General features: G+C 43.0%; 1 protein-coding gene across 1 annotated transcript in view; it reads left to right on the top strand.

Annotated features, from left to right (window-relative positions):
• DSCAM (DS cell adhesion molecule) overlaps positions 1–16,008 on the top strand; it is a 446,151-nt gene extending 430,143 nt beyond the window's left edge. The window contains exon 33 of the mRNA XM_053969848.1: positions 15,019–16,008. Coding sequence (XP_053825823.1) covers positions 15,019–15,362 — 344 coding nt within the window. The 3' untranslated portion in view covers positions 15,363–16,008. The remainder of the gene's footprint in view (positions 1–15,018) is intronic.
• Positions 16,009–16,834: the final 826 nt, after the last annotated feature.

Here is a 16,834-nt window from a genome sequence, read left to right as displayed (position 1 = left end):
CCCTTCCCCTTTCCCCTTTCCCCTTTCCCCTTTCCCCTTTCCCCTTTCCCCTTTCCTTCTCCTTTTCCCTTTTCCCTTTTCCCTTTTCCCTTTTCCCTTTTCCCTTTCCCTTTATTCCCTTTCCCTTTTTCACCTTTCCCTTTCCCTTTCCTTTTCCCTTTCCCTTTCCCTTTATTCCCTTTCCCTTTTTCACCTTTCCCTTTCCCTTTCCTTTTCCCTTTCCCTTTCCCTTTATTCCCTTTCCCTTTTTCCCTTTCCTTTTCCCTTTTTTCACTTTCCCTCTCCCTTTTTTTGCTTTCCCTTTCCCCTTCCCTGAACTTTCCTTTCCTGAACTTTCCTGAACTTTCCCCATTCCCCTTTCCTATCCCCTTTCCTTTCCCCTTTCCTTTCCCCTTTCTGTTCCCCTTTCCTTTCTCCTTTCCTTTTTCCTTTCCTTTTTTCCCCTTTCCTTTTTCCTTTCCTGTTGTCTTTCACATCCCTGAACAGGTGCAACTTTAGCTGGGCTTGGGCTTTCCTAACCACATTTCTGAATGTTTGGACAGTGTCTCTGTATTCCCACTGGGTTCTTCATGCCTACTTCCACCCTCTTGGGTGCTCCCTCTCTGTGTCTGAGTTTTGCCAGGAGCTTTTTGTTCATCCATGGAGGGCTCCTAGAATTTTTGTCTGAGTTTCTGCTCACTTAGCTTGGAGAAGGTGATCCTTGAATATCAACCAGCTCTTCTAGACAGGAGGACACTTTAGCTGATGGTACAAACAGCTGTTGATGTTTTGTGTATCATTGTTCTCACACCAGGCCAAAAGTTTCAAGTATATGGAAAACATTTTTTTAAGCAGTCTTCAATTAAAAAAAAAAAACTTCAGGAGTTTCTCTGAGTTTTCAAAAGTCCTAGCTACAGGAAATGGAACATGGAAGATATTTTTAAAATTAATTCCTACATTTGATGTTTTGAAAGCATGTCCCACACATCCTTGTGTTCTGATCTTCACAGCACCCCAAGCAGATTTTTGGGAAAAGATAAGATTAGAACAGATTGGTGGCTGCCCCTGGATCCCTGGCAGTGCCCAAGGCCAGGTTGGACACTGGGGCTTGGAGCAGCCTGGGACAGTGGGAGGTGTCCCTGCCATGGCAGGGGTGGCACTGGATGATTTTTAAGGTCCTTCCAACCCAAACCATTCTGAAATTCTGTGATTATTTGTAGTTCATGCTTCATCATCAACAACACCACCATTATTCTCCCTTTTAGAGTATCACATTACAAACTTCCCAGCAAACTGGAATTCCTGCTTAACAACAGCCTCTGCACAGCTTCCAAAAAGTGCAGGGATGGATGCAGACCTGCACATGAGGTTTTGTGGACTGCACAGAGCTGTCAGCCCTCATCTGCCCAGACCTTGAAAGTGACCCCCTGTAGATGGTGACATTTTTCAGGAAGCCATCAGAATAGTCATGTGTCCCAGGAGGCACCTTAAAAGAGAAAATTGAAGCAGTAAAACCAGCACAGCAGGATTTTAAAGCTGTGGGATAAATCCCATCCTTTACAAAGGTGGATCTTCTCAGCTCCTGTGCAGTGTTAAAATCCTTCAAGCTGTAAAAATGGTGGCAACATGTTGTTTTCATTGCATCTTTCTCAGCATCAAAACTCCCAGAAGTTTGGGATTTGGATTATTGTTCTCCTCCCCACAGCTGTCCTTAACTACCAGTTTGGTTAGTAAGATCAGGCCTTCAAGGAATCATTTAAGCACAGCAAAACTGAGGCAATTTTTCATATAAATATTCATAAATTTCAACAATTGTAACCCCAAGTTTACCTGTGAGGTTGACAAATGAGTCAGTCCCTCATCCTCCAAAAAAGGGACAGAAACTGGAAAGAAATGCACTCTCTTCCCACCTCCCACTGTGCCATCAAAAAGCCTGTAATGTAGAAAAATGGAATATAATTGTAGAGGTTCAAAGAGTTTCATAATAATGTTCCCTTTTTTCTGTTTTAAGAATAATATTCACAAATTGAGTTATCATAACAATTATTCTTCACTGCAATAAACATTGCTGGAGCAGTTTATTAAAAATAGATTCCCATTATTATAATTTTAAATCTCAGTAATAGCCTCAGCCAAGAAGCCTGTTGGGTTTTTTCTTCTCTTTACTCCTAAATTATTGTGCTGGAGAAAAGAACTGCTATTAACTGGGAAATATTTTGATATTTTTGCATCCCAAGTACTATTTATGTCTGGGTTTTTTTTTGTGGACAGACCACTTACTTGTATCCCCTGGCAATGGAGTTCATGCTTGGAAGGAATAACATCAGACGAGGGCTTGAATGGGAAATATCTAGAAAATTTTCATTTCTTTCAATTTGCAGAAACTTCCTTTCCCACAGGGGTGCTGCAAAATCAGACCCCCAATTATATTTTTGTCTCTTGCTAATCAGCAGTAAAAAGAACCTTTGCTTATGTTTGACATTGCCCTTAAGGGTTTGTTTGACTTGGACCAGCAATTTCTCTACCTGATGTCCGAAAACAAGTTCAAGGTCATTTTTGACCATCCCACCTCCTCTAAAGTGGGGAGACATCCCATGAATGTAAAACCCCTGAAGGACTAAAGCATCCCAAATGTGATCCCAGGGAATAAATCTCTCTCAGGGATCTCTAGTAGATTTGGAAATCCACTTAAAGCATCCCAAGATTTTATATCTCAGAACTTCCTCCACAAACTTTCAGCTGGTGAAAGGAACCACTTTGGAAAGAAACCTGCTTGTGAGTGGGGACAAATGGCATTTTTGGAGAGGCAAACTCTGAAAAAAAGATTTTCCAGGGACTGATTTCACAGCCATGAAGATGTCAGGGACACCCCACTCTCCATAGGGAACCTGAGTGCATTCTGGGTCCTTCCACCTGCACAAAGCAGGGGCTCCCCTTCTCCCAGCCCCTGCTCCCCTGGAAGCACTTTCCTCCTGCTGTCCTTGTGTTTTTGGCTGGTGGGCAAAGAACATTTCTCTCCTCTCCATTTCCCAGCCCTTCCCCTTGGCCCCCATGTCCCAGAGGAGATTTGGCCAGCTGACATTGCCTTTCAACATCAGCTCAAGGCCAGGCCTGCTCTCAACCAAGCCCTCACCATGCAGATTTGGATGCTTTTTTGGGTTTTTACAGCTGGGTACCTCAGTCCAGCAGCCCGAGTCTAGCCCTTAAACCTACTGCATATTAACTAGGAAAAAATACTGATTTAACCTCTCCAGCTTTGCTGAATGATCAGGTTCTCTCAGGTTTTAAAATGTCTTAATTAGCATTCTTGACCCAATTTAGAAGTTTCTCACTGTTTTGACTAATCCTGATGATTGAACAGCAAAGCCTTAACATGTAGACAAGCCTTGAGCTAAAGAATGCAAGTAATTTATTAAAAGATTTACAAGGGTCCCTTAAATGCAGTCTGATATCACCTGCAGTGCCTAAATGGTGTTTTAAACACCCAAGTCAAGAAACAAATCTTTTCCAGAATTCAGTCACTGCAGCTAAAAATAAGCTGCTTAGCGTAATGAGAAAAATCAGAACCAGGCAGCAGTGGAACGCACAGTATTTTTCCAATGTCAGCCCCATAACCTGAGATGTGAACTCTTCAGCACTGCCCTGTGAGTTCAGGGGTGAAGGAGTCCCTTCCCTCTGACACAGTGACTGGAGTCTATTTAGGGACTGGATTTTTGTTGGAAAGCTGCTGACAGAGCTCCACCGGCGTGGCCATCACTGAATCCGATACCAATCCGGCCATGGGGGATTCAGCAAAGGCTGGGACTCTTGACAGCTCACCTTTAGCCTCCTTTCCCCATGCCTGTTATATTAACCTGACTGAAAATGGGGAATAATTCCACTAATTCCATGGTTTCCAGATCCAAAACTGAATTTCTTGAAGATGCAGAGGAATCTATGTACCTTTCTGTTGTTGTTGTTGTTGTTGTTCAGAAATCATGAAGCAAAGTACACAAAGGCTGAGATATGGGTTGTTTTCTGTTCTGGTTTTATATTTGCACTGTCTGGCTTCAAATACAATAGAATATATATGAAAAAAATATGAATAGATGTACACACACTGTATATAATGTGTATACAGAACAAAGAAATCACCATCCTGACTCTACAGTGGGAGACCAAGATCCAGTTTAAAGAGAAGTACATAAGGAGACAAATCAAAATAAGCAGCTGGAAAAACAGAAGGACAAGCACAGAGTGGGGGGGAAAAAAACCTTCTTGCCTACACTTTGAACAGCAGTAAATACTCTTAGCATGACTGTTAATTGTATATACACTTCTGTGGTGTATCCTGAAATTACTCCCCTAGATGAGCATCTCTAATGTTTCCATATTAAATCCTTTTGTGTATGGAACACCTCTTGATTTTCTGCTGCACTGTTGGAAAAGCAGGAGGATGTCACAAAAGATAGACTGTGCCATTTGCGGCTTATCCTAGAAATGGCACATCAGTGATGAGAGGAAATTGCCTTTATCTTGTCTCAGGTTTTATTTCTGTGCAGTATCAGGAGCTTTTTCTCCTTCAGCTGAGAAAAGCTGAATGTTCTGCAGGGATGAAAACCATTTAATTCTGCATTTAATTTGACGTGACTACATACTTGATATCGTTGGCTTTCGTTTTTATTCTGGTGGATTTGCAGACAGGAAGGATCAGAGTGCAAGTTTTTAACCATGCCAGTACAATAAAAATGAACTTAAACAGGTTCAGATCAGAAGCTGAAATATTCTGGGTTCAGAAAGGAAAATGGTATCGGTGTGAATCTTGAGTTTAAATAGGGCAGCTGATCAGTTATAAGGTTTCTGTGCAATTGTGATGTGGAAGTTCCATTTTAGGCACTATAGGAGATGTCTGCAATGTAAATTCAAGTCATTGATGGCTCTGGAACAGGTTTTCCAGAGAATCTGTGGCTGCCTCATCCCTGGATGTGTTCAGAGCCAGGCTGGACTGGGCTTGGAACAACCTGGGATAGTGGAAGGATTTGAAACTAAATGATCTTTAACTCAAACCCTTCTGTGAGTCTGTGATTAAAGTAATCTAAATTATTTTTTAAATTATCACCAATGAATCAGTGATACTTGTGTTAGGAAGAGACTTTTTAATTAGAGGAGAGAAACAAGTGGTACCAATTCCTCAAAGACTCTGTGACAAGTGTGTAGCAGCAAAATTACCTTTTCCTGTTGCTTCCTAATTTATTCTTTATTTTGATCCCAAACTGTGCTGGTTCAGGATAGTCTTGGGGGTTTTATCCCATTTCTACCAAACTAAAATTTGCACTTTAAGGAAACCTTTAATTTTAGTTTTCTAAAGTGGCTTATTTGCTTTGTGGTCCATATATATACATATATATATATATGTAAAGGCTGCAGCTCTTAGACTACCCATCCCATGTTGTCTGCAGCTTTAAACACATTTGACTGAGCTGTAGTTACTGAAGGGTTTTATGCCTTAAGCACGGATTACATTTATGAGTAAATTTTCAGCTACTTTCTTGTTCTTACAGCTGTAACTTCAATATTAAATTGTTAAAACTACCAGCAAAAGTTCCAAGTCAAACCAAAGATGCTGTGTCCACTTCAATTAACACAACAGATATTTTAGAACATTTCTAAGTGTCCCTAACTTGAACCTCACTTCTACAAAAACCAGATTTTTAATTTTGAAAACACCAAATAATTTCACCTTCACAGTGTTGGGACACAGTATGTGTGATTTTTGCTGTCAGCCAGCCCAAGGCAACCAGCAGCAGGGGTTTCCATCCAGATATGAACAGATCCAGCCCTGCTTTAAGGTCCTGGCAGACATTTACAGGCATTCCTGATTTAATTAAGTCAGGCTCTGTCATTTCCCTGTGCCAAGAGGACCTGAGTGTAATCTGAGCTCTACAGGAGAGCTGGCACTACCACACCTGAAAATGGAAACCAAATCTTACCTGCAAGAAAGGTCATGCTTGTGCTCTTCTTGGAAATTAAAGCAGGAAATCATGTCACTAGAGAAAAAAACTTTAGTTTTTAACAGTCCTAACCTGACTGTAGTGATGGTCTGTGCCATCCATGGAAGAGCTGTATGTGCTTTACAGCACAGCTCTGCAGATGGATTTCAGTATTGAAATATTCAGCATCCCTAATTTAAATGTGAGAGCTGTGAGAACCCCTGGTCCCAGGGGATTAATTAACAAAAATGCGGTGCTGCACCTCGTCAGCACCACTCGGGGGATTCAGACTTATGCACCTGGGGAGACTGAGTCACAGAAATTCCCCCCCAACTCAGCAGAGAGCAGGGCAGTGCTGATGTTGGTTTTCCTGCTGTAGCCAGACCTGCCCTGCTCTATGAGCAGCATTTTTGCTCTCCTGTTGTTGTGGCATGGTCAGGTTTATCCCTGAGTTCACAGGAATGGCTCAGAGCCTGGATGTTGGAAAATCCCAGCTCTACAGAGACACGGCAAGTAAGAGGCATTTTAAAAGATTTTATTCCATTATCAGTCTTGTGGAAGGGTGAGACACAAGAGATGTAAAACTCAACGCCATTCTAGCAGAAGCCAACCTATTTTCTGGTTACAATACCTTAGAAATGTTTTGCAGTCTATTGGCTTTTGCCACACAGTGCTGCTAATACTTCTAACACCACCTATTATTTTGAAAATGCCAAATGATATCACCTTCACAGTGCTGGGACACAGTGTGTGTGATTTTTGCTGTCAGTAGTCAGCAGCAGGGGTTTCCATCCAGACAAGAACAGATCCAGGCCTGCTTTAAGGTCCTGTTACTAGGACCTTATAAATAATTATTATTTACCTATTATTTTGCCCCACATGATCTTGCTACAATGCATCTTTCACAGTTCTAATTCTCCAAAATATCTGGTCTTTTTGCAAGGCCATCTTTTGAAACTTGTTTTCAGTTCAACCTCTCTCTCAACCATGGCATCTCTATTCCACAGCCTTCCTAAATCAATACACCTTATCTCAGATTTTTCATACAGATGTGCAAGGCTGTGTCAGTTTTCAGTCAGGTTTTGAGAGTCCTTTACAAATCCATTTCTCACACCTGGAGAGGTCAACAGAGCAGCTCCTGCTGATTCCAGTGAACTCTGAAAACACCTCACCTCTCCAGCCTCTGTGCTGACTCCAGGCTCAAAGCATATCTCAGGAATAAACCTGTTTCCATGGAGCCACCATCGATTTAACTCCCAGCTGAAAGGGATGTGCAATTGAACAGCTTCTGTTCACTGCACCCAGGACCAGCAAATGAGTTCTAAAAGTCCAGCCTTGCTAACCAGGGGCACTTTACTGAGGTTTTCAGCATGGTTTTCCAAGTTTTCCCAGCCACTGGGCAGGAGAGTGCTGTCTCAGAACGTCCTTAAAAATGCATGAAGCCGCTTGCGTGACAAGGCGCAGACGGAAAGGGAGCACTCCTGGCCTTACCTTTTCTGTCACCATTTCATTATTTATTGACAGATTTGCTGACTTTAGTCCTGGAGTGGGTATTGATTTACATGGTGAGGCCTCTTTTACATGTTTTTATAACTTAGACACCTCATTAAATCCAAGCAGGAAGGGATCAGTTGTGCAGGTGCACCAGCCCTGTGAGGCTGGACATCCACATGGCTTATCCATAGGGTCTAAATATATCAGACCCCTGGAGTTAATAAATTTTTCCTTCCTTACTCAGCTCAGTGTCAGAGAAGCCCTTAAAAATCCATCAGTTCTCCTTAAAGTTACTGCTGGAAAGGACAAAGCATCTGGCAGGCCTTTTGAAAGTGCAGCACTGTGTAAGAGACCCAGGTTCTGCTTAGAGAAATGCAAACCAAAAACGTGCTTCAATTCCTGTTCCATTAGATCTTCCAGGAAGAGGTAACAATGTGATAATCAAGGTTCTTGCCATCCTCTCAGGCAGCTGCACAGTCTGTTATGTCAATGGAGTTCAGATGGATGATCTCAGTTCAACTAAATCAGTCATGCTTTTGCTTTAAGACATCTTGATCAAAGGCTTTTTCTTGGAATCAGAAGGCTTAAATCTAAATAACAAAATGAATCACCTTTTAAAAAAGAGAAAAAAAAATCCACATTAGTTGGAATCCTCATTTTCAGTCACTTAAACCTAATCTCCAGTAAGTAGAAATCAATTTAAAGTCTTGCTGAAATCAATAAAGCCAGTGATTTATAGCAGTAGCAAATTTGGCTCTTGAACTACAGATTTCCTGATAGCCTAAAGTTCCTTAAGAGATAACTCCAACGATTGTAGTCAACAGCAACTGTTGTTTTTATTTTGCTCTGTGAATCACAGCTGGTATTTTGAGTATTTTTATGAAAATGCCGGTTCTAGCAGACTGCAACATGAAACATTTACCTAGGTGTTATGGATCTCCAAACCATCCATGAGGGTGCAGTTTTTGTGTAGAAAGTTATAAAGCACAGCCCCGCAGGGGTGACAGGGAATTCTGATTCCTCCAGCTAAAAATAGGAACATTTTTCACCTAAACATTTTTCACCTAAATAGGTGAAAAATGTAAACAGCATAAGGGTGGGGTGGTTTTCTGCCTGCTGAAACACAGAGAGAAGCACAAGAGGATGTGATGCTGTGGGTCAGAGAGCCAGGAAGGGCAGGCTGGCAGCTGAAATGAGTCCTGCATTCAGTCATTTTAAAAGTACCCCCCCCAGATGCTGAGCACTTTAATCATTTTTCCTGGGCACCTGAGCAGAGGTTGAAGCTGCTCTGGAGAAGGGAAGGGCACGTGCCTGCTCTCACAGCAGCTTTTTCACTAATGAGGAAGCTGTGCCCTGTCTCCTCCTTCCTTCCCCTTCTGCTGCTTGGCTGTTCTCAGACCTTCTGCCATTTATTCTGGGTCACCTCAGAGGATTGTTAAATCCAGTTTTTGTCTTGAAAAAGTGGCCTCAGCAGGAGCCTGTGAGCTCCTGAATGTGCTGATAATGGTGTGCTCCTGTCGACAGAGAGTGAACTGATATTCTCACTCATATGGCCAGTCAGAAATTTGCACATGGGAATTCCATCTCCATTTCCATTACTGATCAACACTGGCTCTAGAGAGAGGACCCCTGGCATTCAAAGCACTCTTCAGAAATTTTTAATCTCTACTTGTGGCGTTTTGCTGCAAGAAAATAAAAATTATCCACGGAATTGGGAAGGCAGCTCCACACTGGGCAGATCCTGGGACCTGTATCAGCCAAGCAAGGAGGTGCAGGACTGATCCTCTTCACCCCACCCTTCCTGGCTGAGCAGGACACAGGACCAAGCTGAGCAAATAATTGGCTTTATTGCTCATTAAGTGTGCTTATCCCTGGTGCTGCAGAGCCCTGCAGGTGAGGGGATGGTTGCGGCGCAGTGCGGACACGAGATGGACGGGGAGGGAGCACCAGCAGGTTTCCAACACTGACAGCAGCAATTGTGAGAAATGTTACTGCTGCTATCAGCCTGGCTTCAGACCAAGCTGCTGCTGTCCAAGAAAGCTTTGCCTGCTAAGTTTTTAATGGTGTGTCAGTTCTGGATGTGACAAAGGCCTCTGAGCATCACTTACACTCTTTTTTTCCAGCAAACCTCTCACCTTGTCCTTGCAAACCCTCCACTCTTTCCTCATTTCTAATGCAAGTTTTCCCTTATAGGCAGTCTTTGTCCTCAAAAACAGCCTGTGAGTAGCAGCAAGGGCTTCACTGATTTATTTACTGTGCTAGTGAGCTGGAAAAACCAACTCTAATTTTTTAATCAGCATAAACCTGAGCTTGGAACTACATCAGCAGCTCTGTCTCCTTTGCTTCCTTTCAAAGGAAAACACAACATCCCATCAGTGCTTCCCCTTCCAAAGTCAGCACAAGCCAAGAGGTGCCCAACAGAGTGGGACTCCATCTGCACAGCACTTTTACACCCCCAGCACTGCACAAGGTCATAATTTTCTCCTAAATCAACATAATTCCATCAGCACCTTGCCTGAGATAACAGGGCTGTAGGGACTCAACCCTGGCATGGTTTCTGATCCCATGGAATCATCCCAGAGAAATCTCTGAGAACTTTTTTCAGCCCACTCACCTCTTGAAGCAGGATGTGTGAATGCCCTATTCAAGCAGTCTCATCCTTTACCTTTGTTAAATAAAACACCCTGTCATGGTCACCAGCTCTGCTTCTCAAAACTTTCTGAGATAATCTCTCAAATAGCACAGAATTTCCTCCACATGGCAACCAAAACTTGAAAACCCTCAGGCTGTCACCCTCACTGATGGTATCTCTTTTGGAGTGTTGTGAAGACAAATTGCTTTTGCTTTAGTGGAGGTTCTCATTCATGAGAAAATGCATAGACCTCTAATGTAAAAGCCTGGTAAGAGCATCCTTTTTTTGCAGTCTGTGATGATCCTTATATTGAAAATAGCACAAATCCTTAGAATTTTGTTTTTTCTGGAGTAGATGAAAGCAAAAAGAAAAACACCATGCAAGCTCTCTGGCATTTGGAAGAAGAATGAGGTAAATCTTTTCGGAGAAAGGAGTGCTTCTCAGCTTGGTTTAGTTCTGCAGATGAGACAGCTATCTTGAATAAAATCCAAGAAAAATTCAGCCCTGCATGTAGCCTGTCAAATTCATCCAAGCCCTTCCCACACCTGAAGCTGACCTCTGGAATATGGCTAAAAATGTCTGTTGTTTTTATTGCCAAGTGTTTTATATCAGCTCAGTTGTACTGAAATAAGGATAAATTATTTTTATTCAGTGTCGCATTAACTCAGAAAATACTCCCTTTTTGGTAGAATGTGTTGCTTATCGTAAATATCACAGTAAGTGATTTTTAGCATTTGTTTACAAATATTTATTTGAACTAACATTTTTTCAATGTACTATCCTAAATAATTCATTAGAGGGCTGGCCATTAAGGAAAAAAAAAAAAAAAAGACTGAGGTAGCTCTGGCTTAAATTGCAGCATTCAGATTTGACTGGTTGTTTATTATTTCTGTACAAACTCAAGGTTCTTATACAGCAAATTCTCCTTTCTTAAAAAAATGCAGAATCACTGGAAGGTCAGGGTGGGAAGGGACCTCTGAAGATCATCTAGTCCAAACCCCATTTTTAAAAATGCATCAGAAAACTGCAGTTTTAGAATGTCTTTTGTACTAATTAAGCCAAAATGCATGAATTATTAAACATGCTCATTTACAGTGCTCATGCACTTGAAAGGTTTGCTTTCATTACTAATAAGGCACAAACATAGCTGAAAAGAGGTAATTAGAGCATCAAAGGCAATGAACCGTCCTGAAACTTCATGATGTTTTGCCCAAAAAAACATCATTCAGCTGAATAGCAAGAAACCAAAAAATGCCTATACTGTTGTGTCCAGAGGACAAGAACCAAAGTCTTCCCAAGCAGCTCCAGAGATAGAGCAAGGAGCTTTTTTTCTGCTCACAAATACATTCAGAATTGATGTAGGAATGGCAAAGGTGAACCCCTGTGGTTACATTTCAGAGATTGTGTTTTCAAGTCAGAAACCCATTAGTTCTTCTAAATCAAAGACTTTTTTTTTTCCATCCTGTGAGACCGCTTCAACCCCAGCACAGAAGAAAAAGTTCCATGCTCAAAATTTTTCTTTGCCAGTGATTTTAATAATGTGCCCTGTTTTACAAGCAGTTGCAGGGAGAGATGCTTCTTGCAGATGAGAAGGAGCACTGACGCTTTTTATGATGGGAAAATGTGTACATCACATCAAATAATGAGGGCTCTGCATAAGCTGTGTCAGAGATTGTGCTTTGAGTACCCAGCTTTGGAGAACAAGTTACACTCTGTGGTTTCTCATTACTGAAATCCTGCTGGAACTTTGCCCCCAGACATTTAGAAAATTGCAGTAAAATGACTGCATATTGTTTACACAGATTATTGACTATGCTTTCTTATGTAGATTTAAGGAGGGGGGGAAAAAGGTCTTTTTTACATAGCTCGGAGCTCCTAAATACACTTGAGAAATGTCTAGACAGCAGCTTGAAAACCAGCCTCCATCTCTGCAAGGTTCAATGCTCATCTATTTTGTAGTCCACTGATACCCGTGGCTCTCAAGAAGCAGCAAGGGCACAGAAGCAGCACCGTGAGGTACCCACGGGGAGCTGCCAATGAGCCACGCTCCAGCTGCTGCTCCACACCAGCTCCTTCCTGGAAAGTCATCCGAAAAAAAGCAGAAAATGCAGTAGAAAGAGGGAGTGGGTGTAAAATGTCCTGGCTGGTGTTGACAAAGCAGTGGCAGATCCTCACAGGCAGTGTTGGGTGTCAGACACCTCTGAGAGAAGGCCAACTGTTGTGGGAAATAGAAACATGGAGTGGTTTGGGTTGGAAGGGAGGGCAAAGATCATCCAGTGCCACCCCTGCCATGGCAGGGACACCTCTCACTGTCCCAGGCTGCTCCAAGCCCCAGTGTCCAACCTGGCCTTGGGCACTGCCAGGGATCCAGGGGCAGCCACAGCTGCTCTGGGCACCCTGTGCCAGGGCCTGCCCACCCTGCCAGGGAACAATTCCTAATTCCCAATCTCCCATCTAACCCTACTCTCTTTTAGTTTAAAGCCATTATTCCTTATCCTATCACCCCATGCCCTTGTCTGAAGTTCTTCTCCAGCTGTCTTGGAGCCCCTTTAGGCACTGGAGGGGGCTCTGAGGTCTTCTCCAGTATGACCAACCCCAGCTCTCCCCTCCTATCTCCACAGCAGAGGTGCTCCAGGACTGGGTTCAACATAGAACATTTTTCCTCTTCTGCTGGGGCTGAGGGACCCCAATGGAGCATGGGAGTGGGAGAAAAACCCCCCTTTCTGACCCCAGCAGTCTCTAAACATTCCTGGCAAGAGAAGTCATCACTTTGGCATTAGAATTAGTCCCAAAGCTCTCACACCTGCTGTTGCCATCTCCGAGGTGCATTTTGCTGGCCCTGACAGTGAAACCCCCACACCTGAGGCAGCCAAACCCAGCTCCTCCATTAGACAGAGGGCAGAGGCAGATGTGGGGAGCATCACTCTCACTCCTACACTCCTACCTCTCTCCCACTGGGGAGGAGTGGGGTAGGAACAGAACATCATTTTCCGGGATTTCGCAGTGCTGCACAAGGCACAGCCACGGGGAACAAGTGACACAAGAACTTCCCATCCTGGCTGTCTCCTCCCCTCGTGGGGAATGCTCTTTGGAGCAAACCAACCCCACTACTGCATTTTGGAAGGACCTGGACTACAGGAGCAGAAGAACTGATGTGACCAAGGGGTCTGGGTGCCAAGGGGACAGGGCAGGCATTGGACAGCACGGCTGTGCCCACGGGCAGCTTGGCTCAATGCCTGGGGAGAAGTGCAGTGAGTTGGTGCCTCCCTGCTCCCATGTCCATGTCCTGCTGTCCTTCACCCCAGCAGCAGCAGCAGCAACACTGCTGTCTCAGCTGAAACAGGTCTGACATGCTTGAATTGTGCTTGGCATGAAAGGTACTGTAGGAGAATCAGGCAAACCAAGGAGTAAAACCAATTAAAGTTAACACCACTCCTTTCTCAAGAGGCAATCAGTGTGATTATCATGACAAACCTCCCCCTCTCCCTCCAACTCCACGGTGTGTGTCAGACTCATCTTGAGATACTCCCATCTTACTCCACGGGGGTAAAACACCACGTGCTGCGAGCCTGTGCTGGAGATGCATCCAGAAAAAAACATATGGTGTTAGACAGTGCCTGAGGGATTTCTATAGGAATAAACACAGGTTCTGGCCAAATGCAACTCCTCAGCAATTCTCTGTCTGTAACCTGGAATTACAAATAGACAGATGCTGTTGGTCTTTTACTAAGACTTACAGTGCCTTGACTTACGTGGGAAAGCAGAGGGCCTGTTTTATTTTAGGTCATTGAACAGCTTTTAGCTGGGCTAGAAAGAACAAAATTGTTACACATTGTTTTGTTATGAAGAACTGCTTTCCTGGTCTGTTGTTTATGCCACTGGCACAGGTCAGCCTTAATTTCTCCTGCTGTAAATAGCTCATGGAGAGCTACACAGGTGGTGTGGTGCCAAGAGTCTCCTACTTTAAACATTCAGGATGCATCCCATCTGTAGATGAGGCTCTGGGTTTGATATCAGCCATTAAGAAAAAGCAGGTCCATACCTGCAGAGATCTGTAAAGAAAGGAAAATACTGTTCTGAATGCTCCTGTTACTGTGCTTTTTTTTTCATACATAGGTGACATTACACCATCAAATATTTTTAGAAGGGAATGTCATTATGTGCCTGATTGCTTCTCATTTCCTTGAAGGAACATCATGAATGCCTAACAGTCCCAGGAGTCAGGGGAAATAATGAATAAGAGGTTTTCATGACAATACAAAGCAGAAAGTTGATGCAAGAGCTCAGGTGCCAGTCCCAGTGGATTTTGTTACCACAAAACCAGCAGCATCTTGGTGCTCACAGTGGTAAAAAATTATTAGTGAATTAAGCACAGTTATAGTGGTTGGCAGTTAAATTTTGTTATATGAGGACAAGAATGTTTCTGTTTTATTCAGAAATCTCTTGAAGATTACAGCCTTAATACTCTTGCTTCCATTTAAAATAGTTTAGTCATTCTACTCAAGACTGGGGCTTGTTAATTAGAATTGTGAAGGTTTCCATTTAAAGTGGAAAATAAAAATTGGAAATTTACTGAGACTCCACATTTTCCAAGTTGTTGACAAAGGAAAACCAAAACCTTTTCAGATTTTGAGAAAAAGCTCCTGGTCTTTTCATTTTATCTCCTTCATGCCGTGAGTGCATGTAAAGAACACTGCGCTTCTCATTCCATTGTGAAAACAAATATTTGGAGTGAATTCTTGTGGATCTGCCCAAAAGGAATTTGTTGCACAATTCTGTAAATCATAGCACAGTAAATAGCTGACAAATAATCTATCAATCATAAATTCTGATCACAGATCCTCCCCTTTGGGGGCCAAACCAGCTCGAGTCGCTCCCGCCAGGTGAGCGCCACACAACGCGCGACCCGAAATAAAGACTCACTTCTCCCTTTTGCCTCCCCAGGTGATCTCATGCATTTGCCACCCTACCTTAGGATGGACTTTTTATTGAACCGTGGCGTGCAGGGCACGAGCAGAGACCTGGGTTTGGGGCAAGCCTGCTTGGAGCCACAGAAAAGCCGAACCTTGAAGCGTCCCACCGTGCTGGAGCCGATCCCCATGGAGACATCCTCCACGAGAGATGTCCAGTCATGGCAACCTGGTGCTGTGGCAACGTTACCTCAGCGAGAAGGAGCTGAGCTAGGACAGGCTCAAGCAAAAATGAGCAGCTCCCAAGAATCCCTGCTGGACTCGCGGGGCCACTTGAAAGGAAACAATCCCTACGCAAAATCTTACACCCTGGTATAACGAAAAGAGCATGGCTGGACAGTGGCTGTAAATATTTACACTGAAAAACAAAACAAAACAAAAAAAAAAAAAAAAGTCCAATGAAAGCTACCTTTTTTTTATTGAATTCCAATATTTATAATTAAAGAAGAAGATTGCCAAAATATTTGACAAAAAAAAATAATAATATGAACGACAGACAGTGCAAAGACTCTCTTGCTTTTTTTCTGTCTGAGTGTGAGCTTCATCTGACTGGACATCTGAATTTTTGGGTAAAAGAGTCCAGTTTTCTGATCTTCACAAGCGTTTGTGTTTTTACTGATTTTCTACGAAGTGCATGGAGACTTAACAAAAACATTTTAACTGGAAGTTCCATCAGACAAGATTTAAAAGGGAAAAAAAATCACAAAAAAAAAAAAAAAAGAAAATCACCCTCTTTGTGAATTCAACAGGAACATTGATTTGGAAAAACAAAGTCTTTTGTCATGTTTGCACTTTTTTTTTCTAATTAGAAAATGGGTCCTTGATTGTTCTTTTTTTGTTGTTAATTAGGATGAGTGATGTCAGTGGAGTGAGGAGATTGATTTGGGTTTTTTTTTTAAATATTAATTTAATGAGACACTCTTTGCATTTTGTCTATGCGAAATAAAAGGGTCTTCTGCCTTTATTTGTGATGTCTGCTTCCATCACCTTTTGCTGTGGTTTTCCCAAAGTGTGATAATCATGTCAGTGCCATCCACTGAGTAATGTCTTCTGTGCCTTGGGAAAAAGGAAAAGGAACTCAGGGGCCACATTTTTGGAAAAAAAATGGGGTTTACTAAACTTTTATTGTTACCATGGGGCAAAGAGGCAGAAGGGTGCAAGCACTGAGTGCTCTGAACCAAACCCACCCAGGACTCTGAGCAGTTGGTCCATCTCACACCAGGAGGCTTTGGTTCAGCTTCAATATTTTTTGGATCAGAAGAAATGCGTTGACGCTACTTTACTTCCTCCTTAGAAATGGATCTTTAGTCCATTTGGGAGCAGCTCTTATGGAAATTCTTTGCTTACGTAAGGACTGAGGTGGAAAAAAACCGACAACTTTTCCCATAATAGGAAAAATGGGAGGAAAAAAGTTATTCCAGGTCTTTCTCTAGAGGAAAAAAAAGCTTGTTACGTGGGAGCTGTCAGCTCGTATTACTTTGTTGCATCCTCTGACTCCATGAGAAGTGATATTGCTTGTTTTATGCAGAGCATAAATGATTGAGTACCACAGTCGGTGTTTTTAACACAACAGCCCTGCAGCCGCCTCGCTAAGCGCCTCCTTGTGTGTGTCCTGGCCACTTGTGTGTGCCCTGGCCAAGGCAACACGGAGCAGAGCATCCCAAATTGGTGCCAGCACGTTGTTCAGCACTGGCTGGAGGTACCAGCTGTGCTCTGGCAGCCTCAGAGCTCGGAGTGCTCGGGCAGGGTGGGAGCTCCCCGCGATTTCCCTGGCTGCGCACATTGCTAAC

This window comes from Vidua macroura, chromosome 2 (assembly GCF_024509145.1).
Source record: "Vidua macroura isolate BioBank_ID:100142 chromosome 2, ASM2450914v1, whole genome shotgun sequence".
Lineage (NCBI taxonomy): Eukaryota > Metazoa > Chordata > Aves > Passeriformes > Viduidae > Vidua > Vidua macroura.
This window is presented reverse-complemented; position numbering and strand designations above follow the sequence as displayed.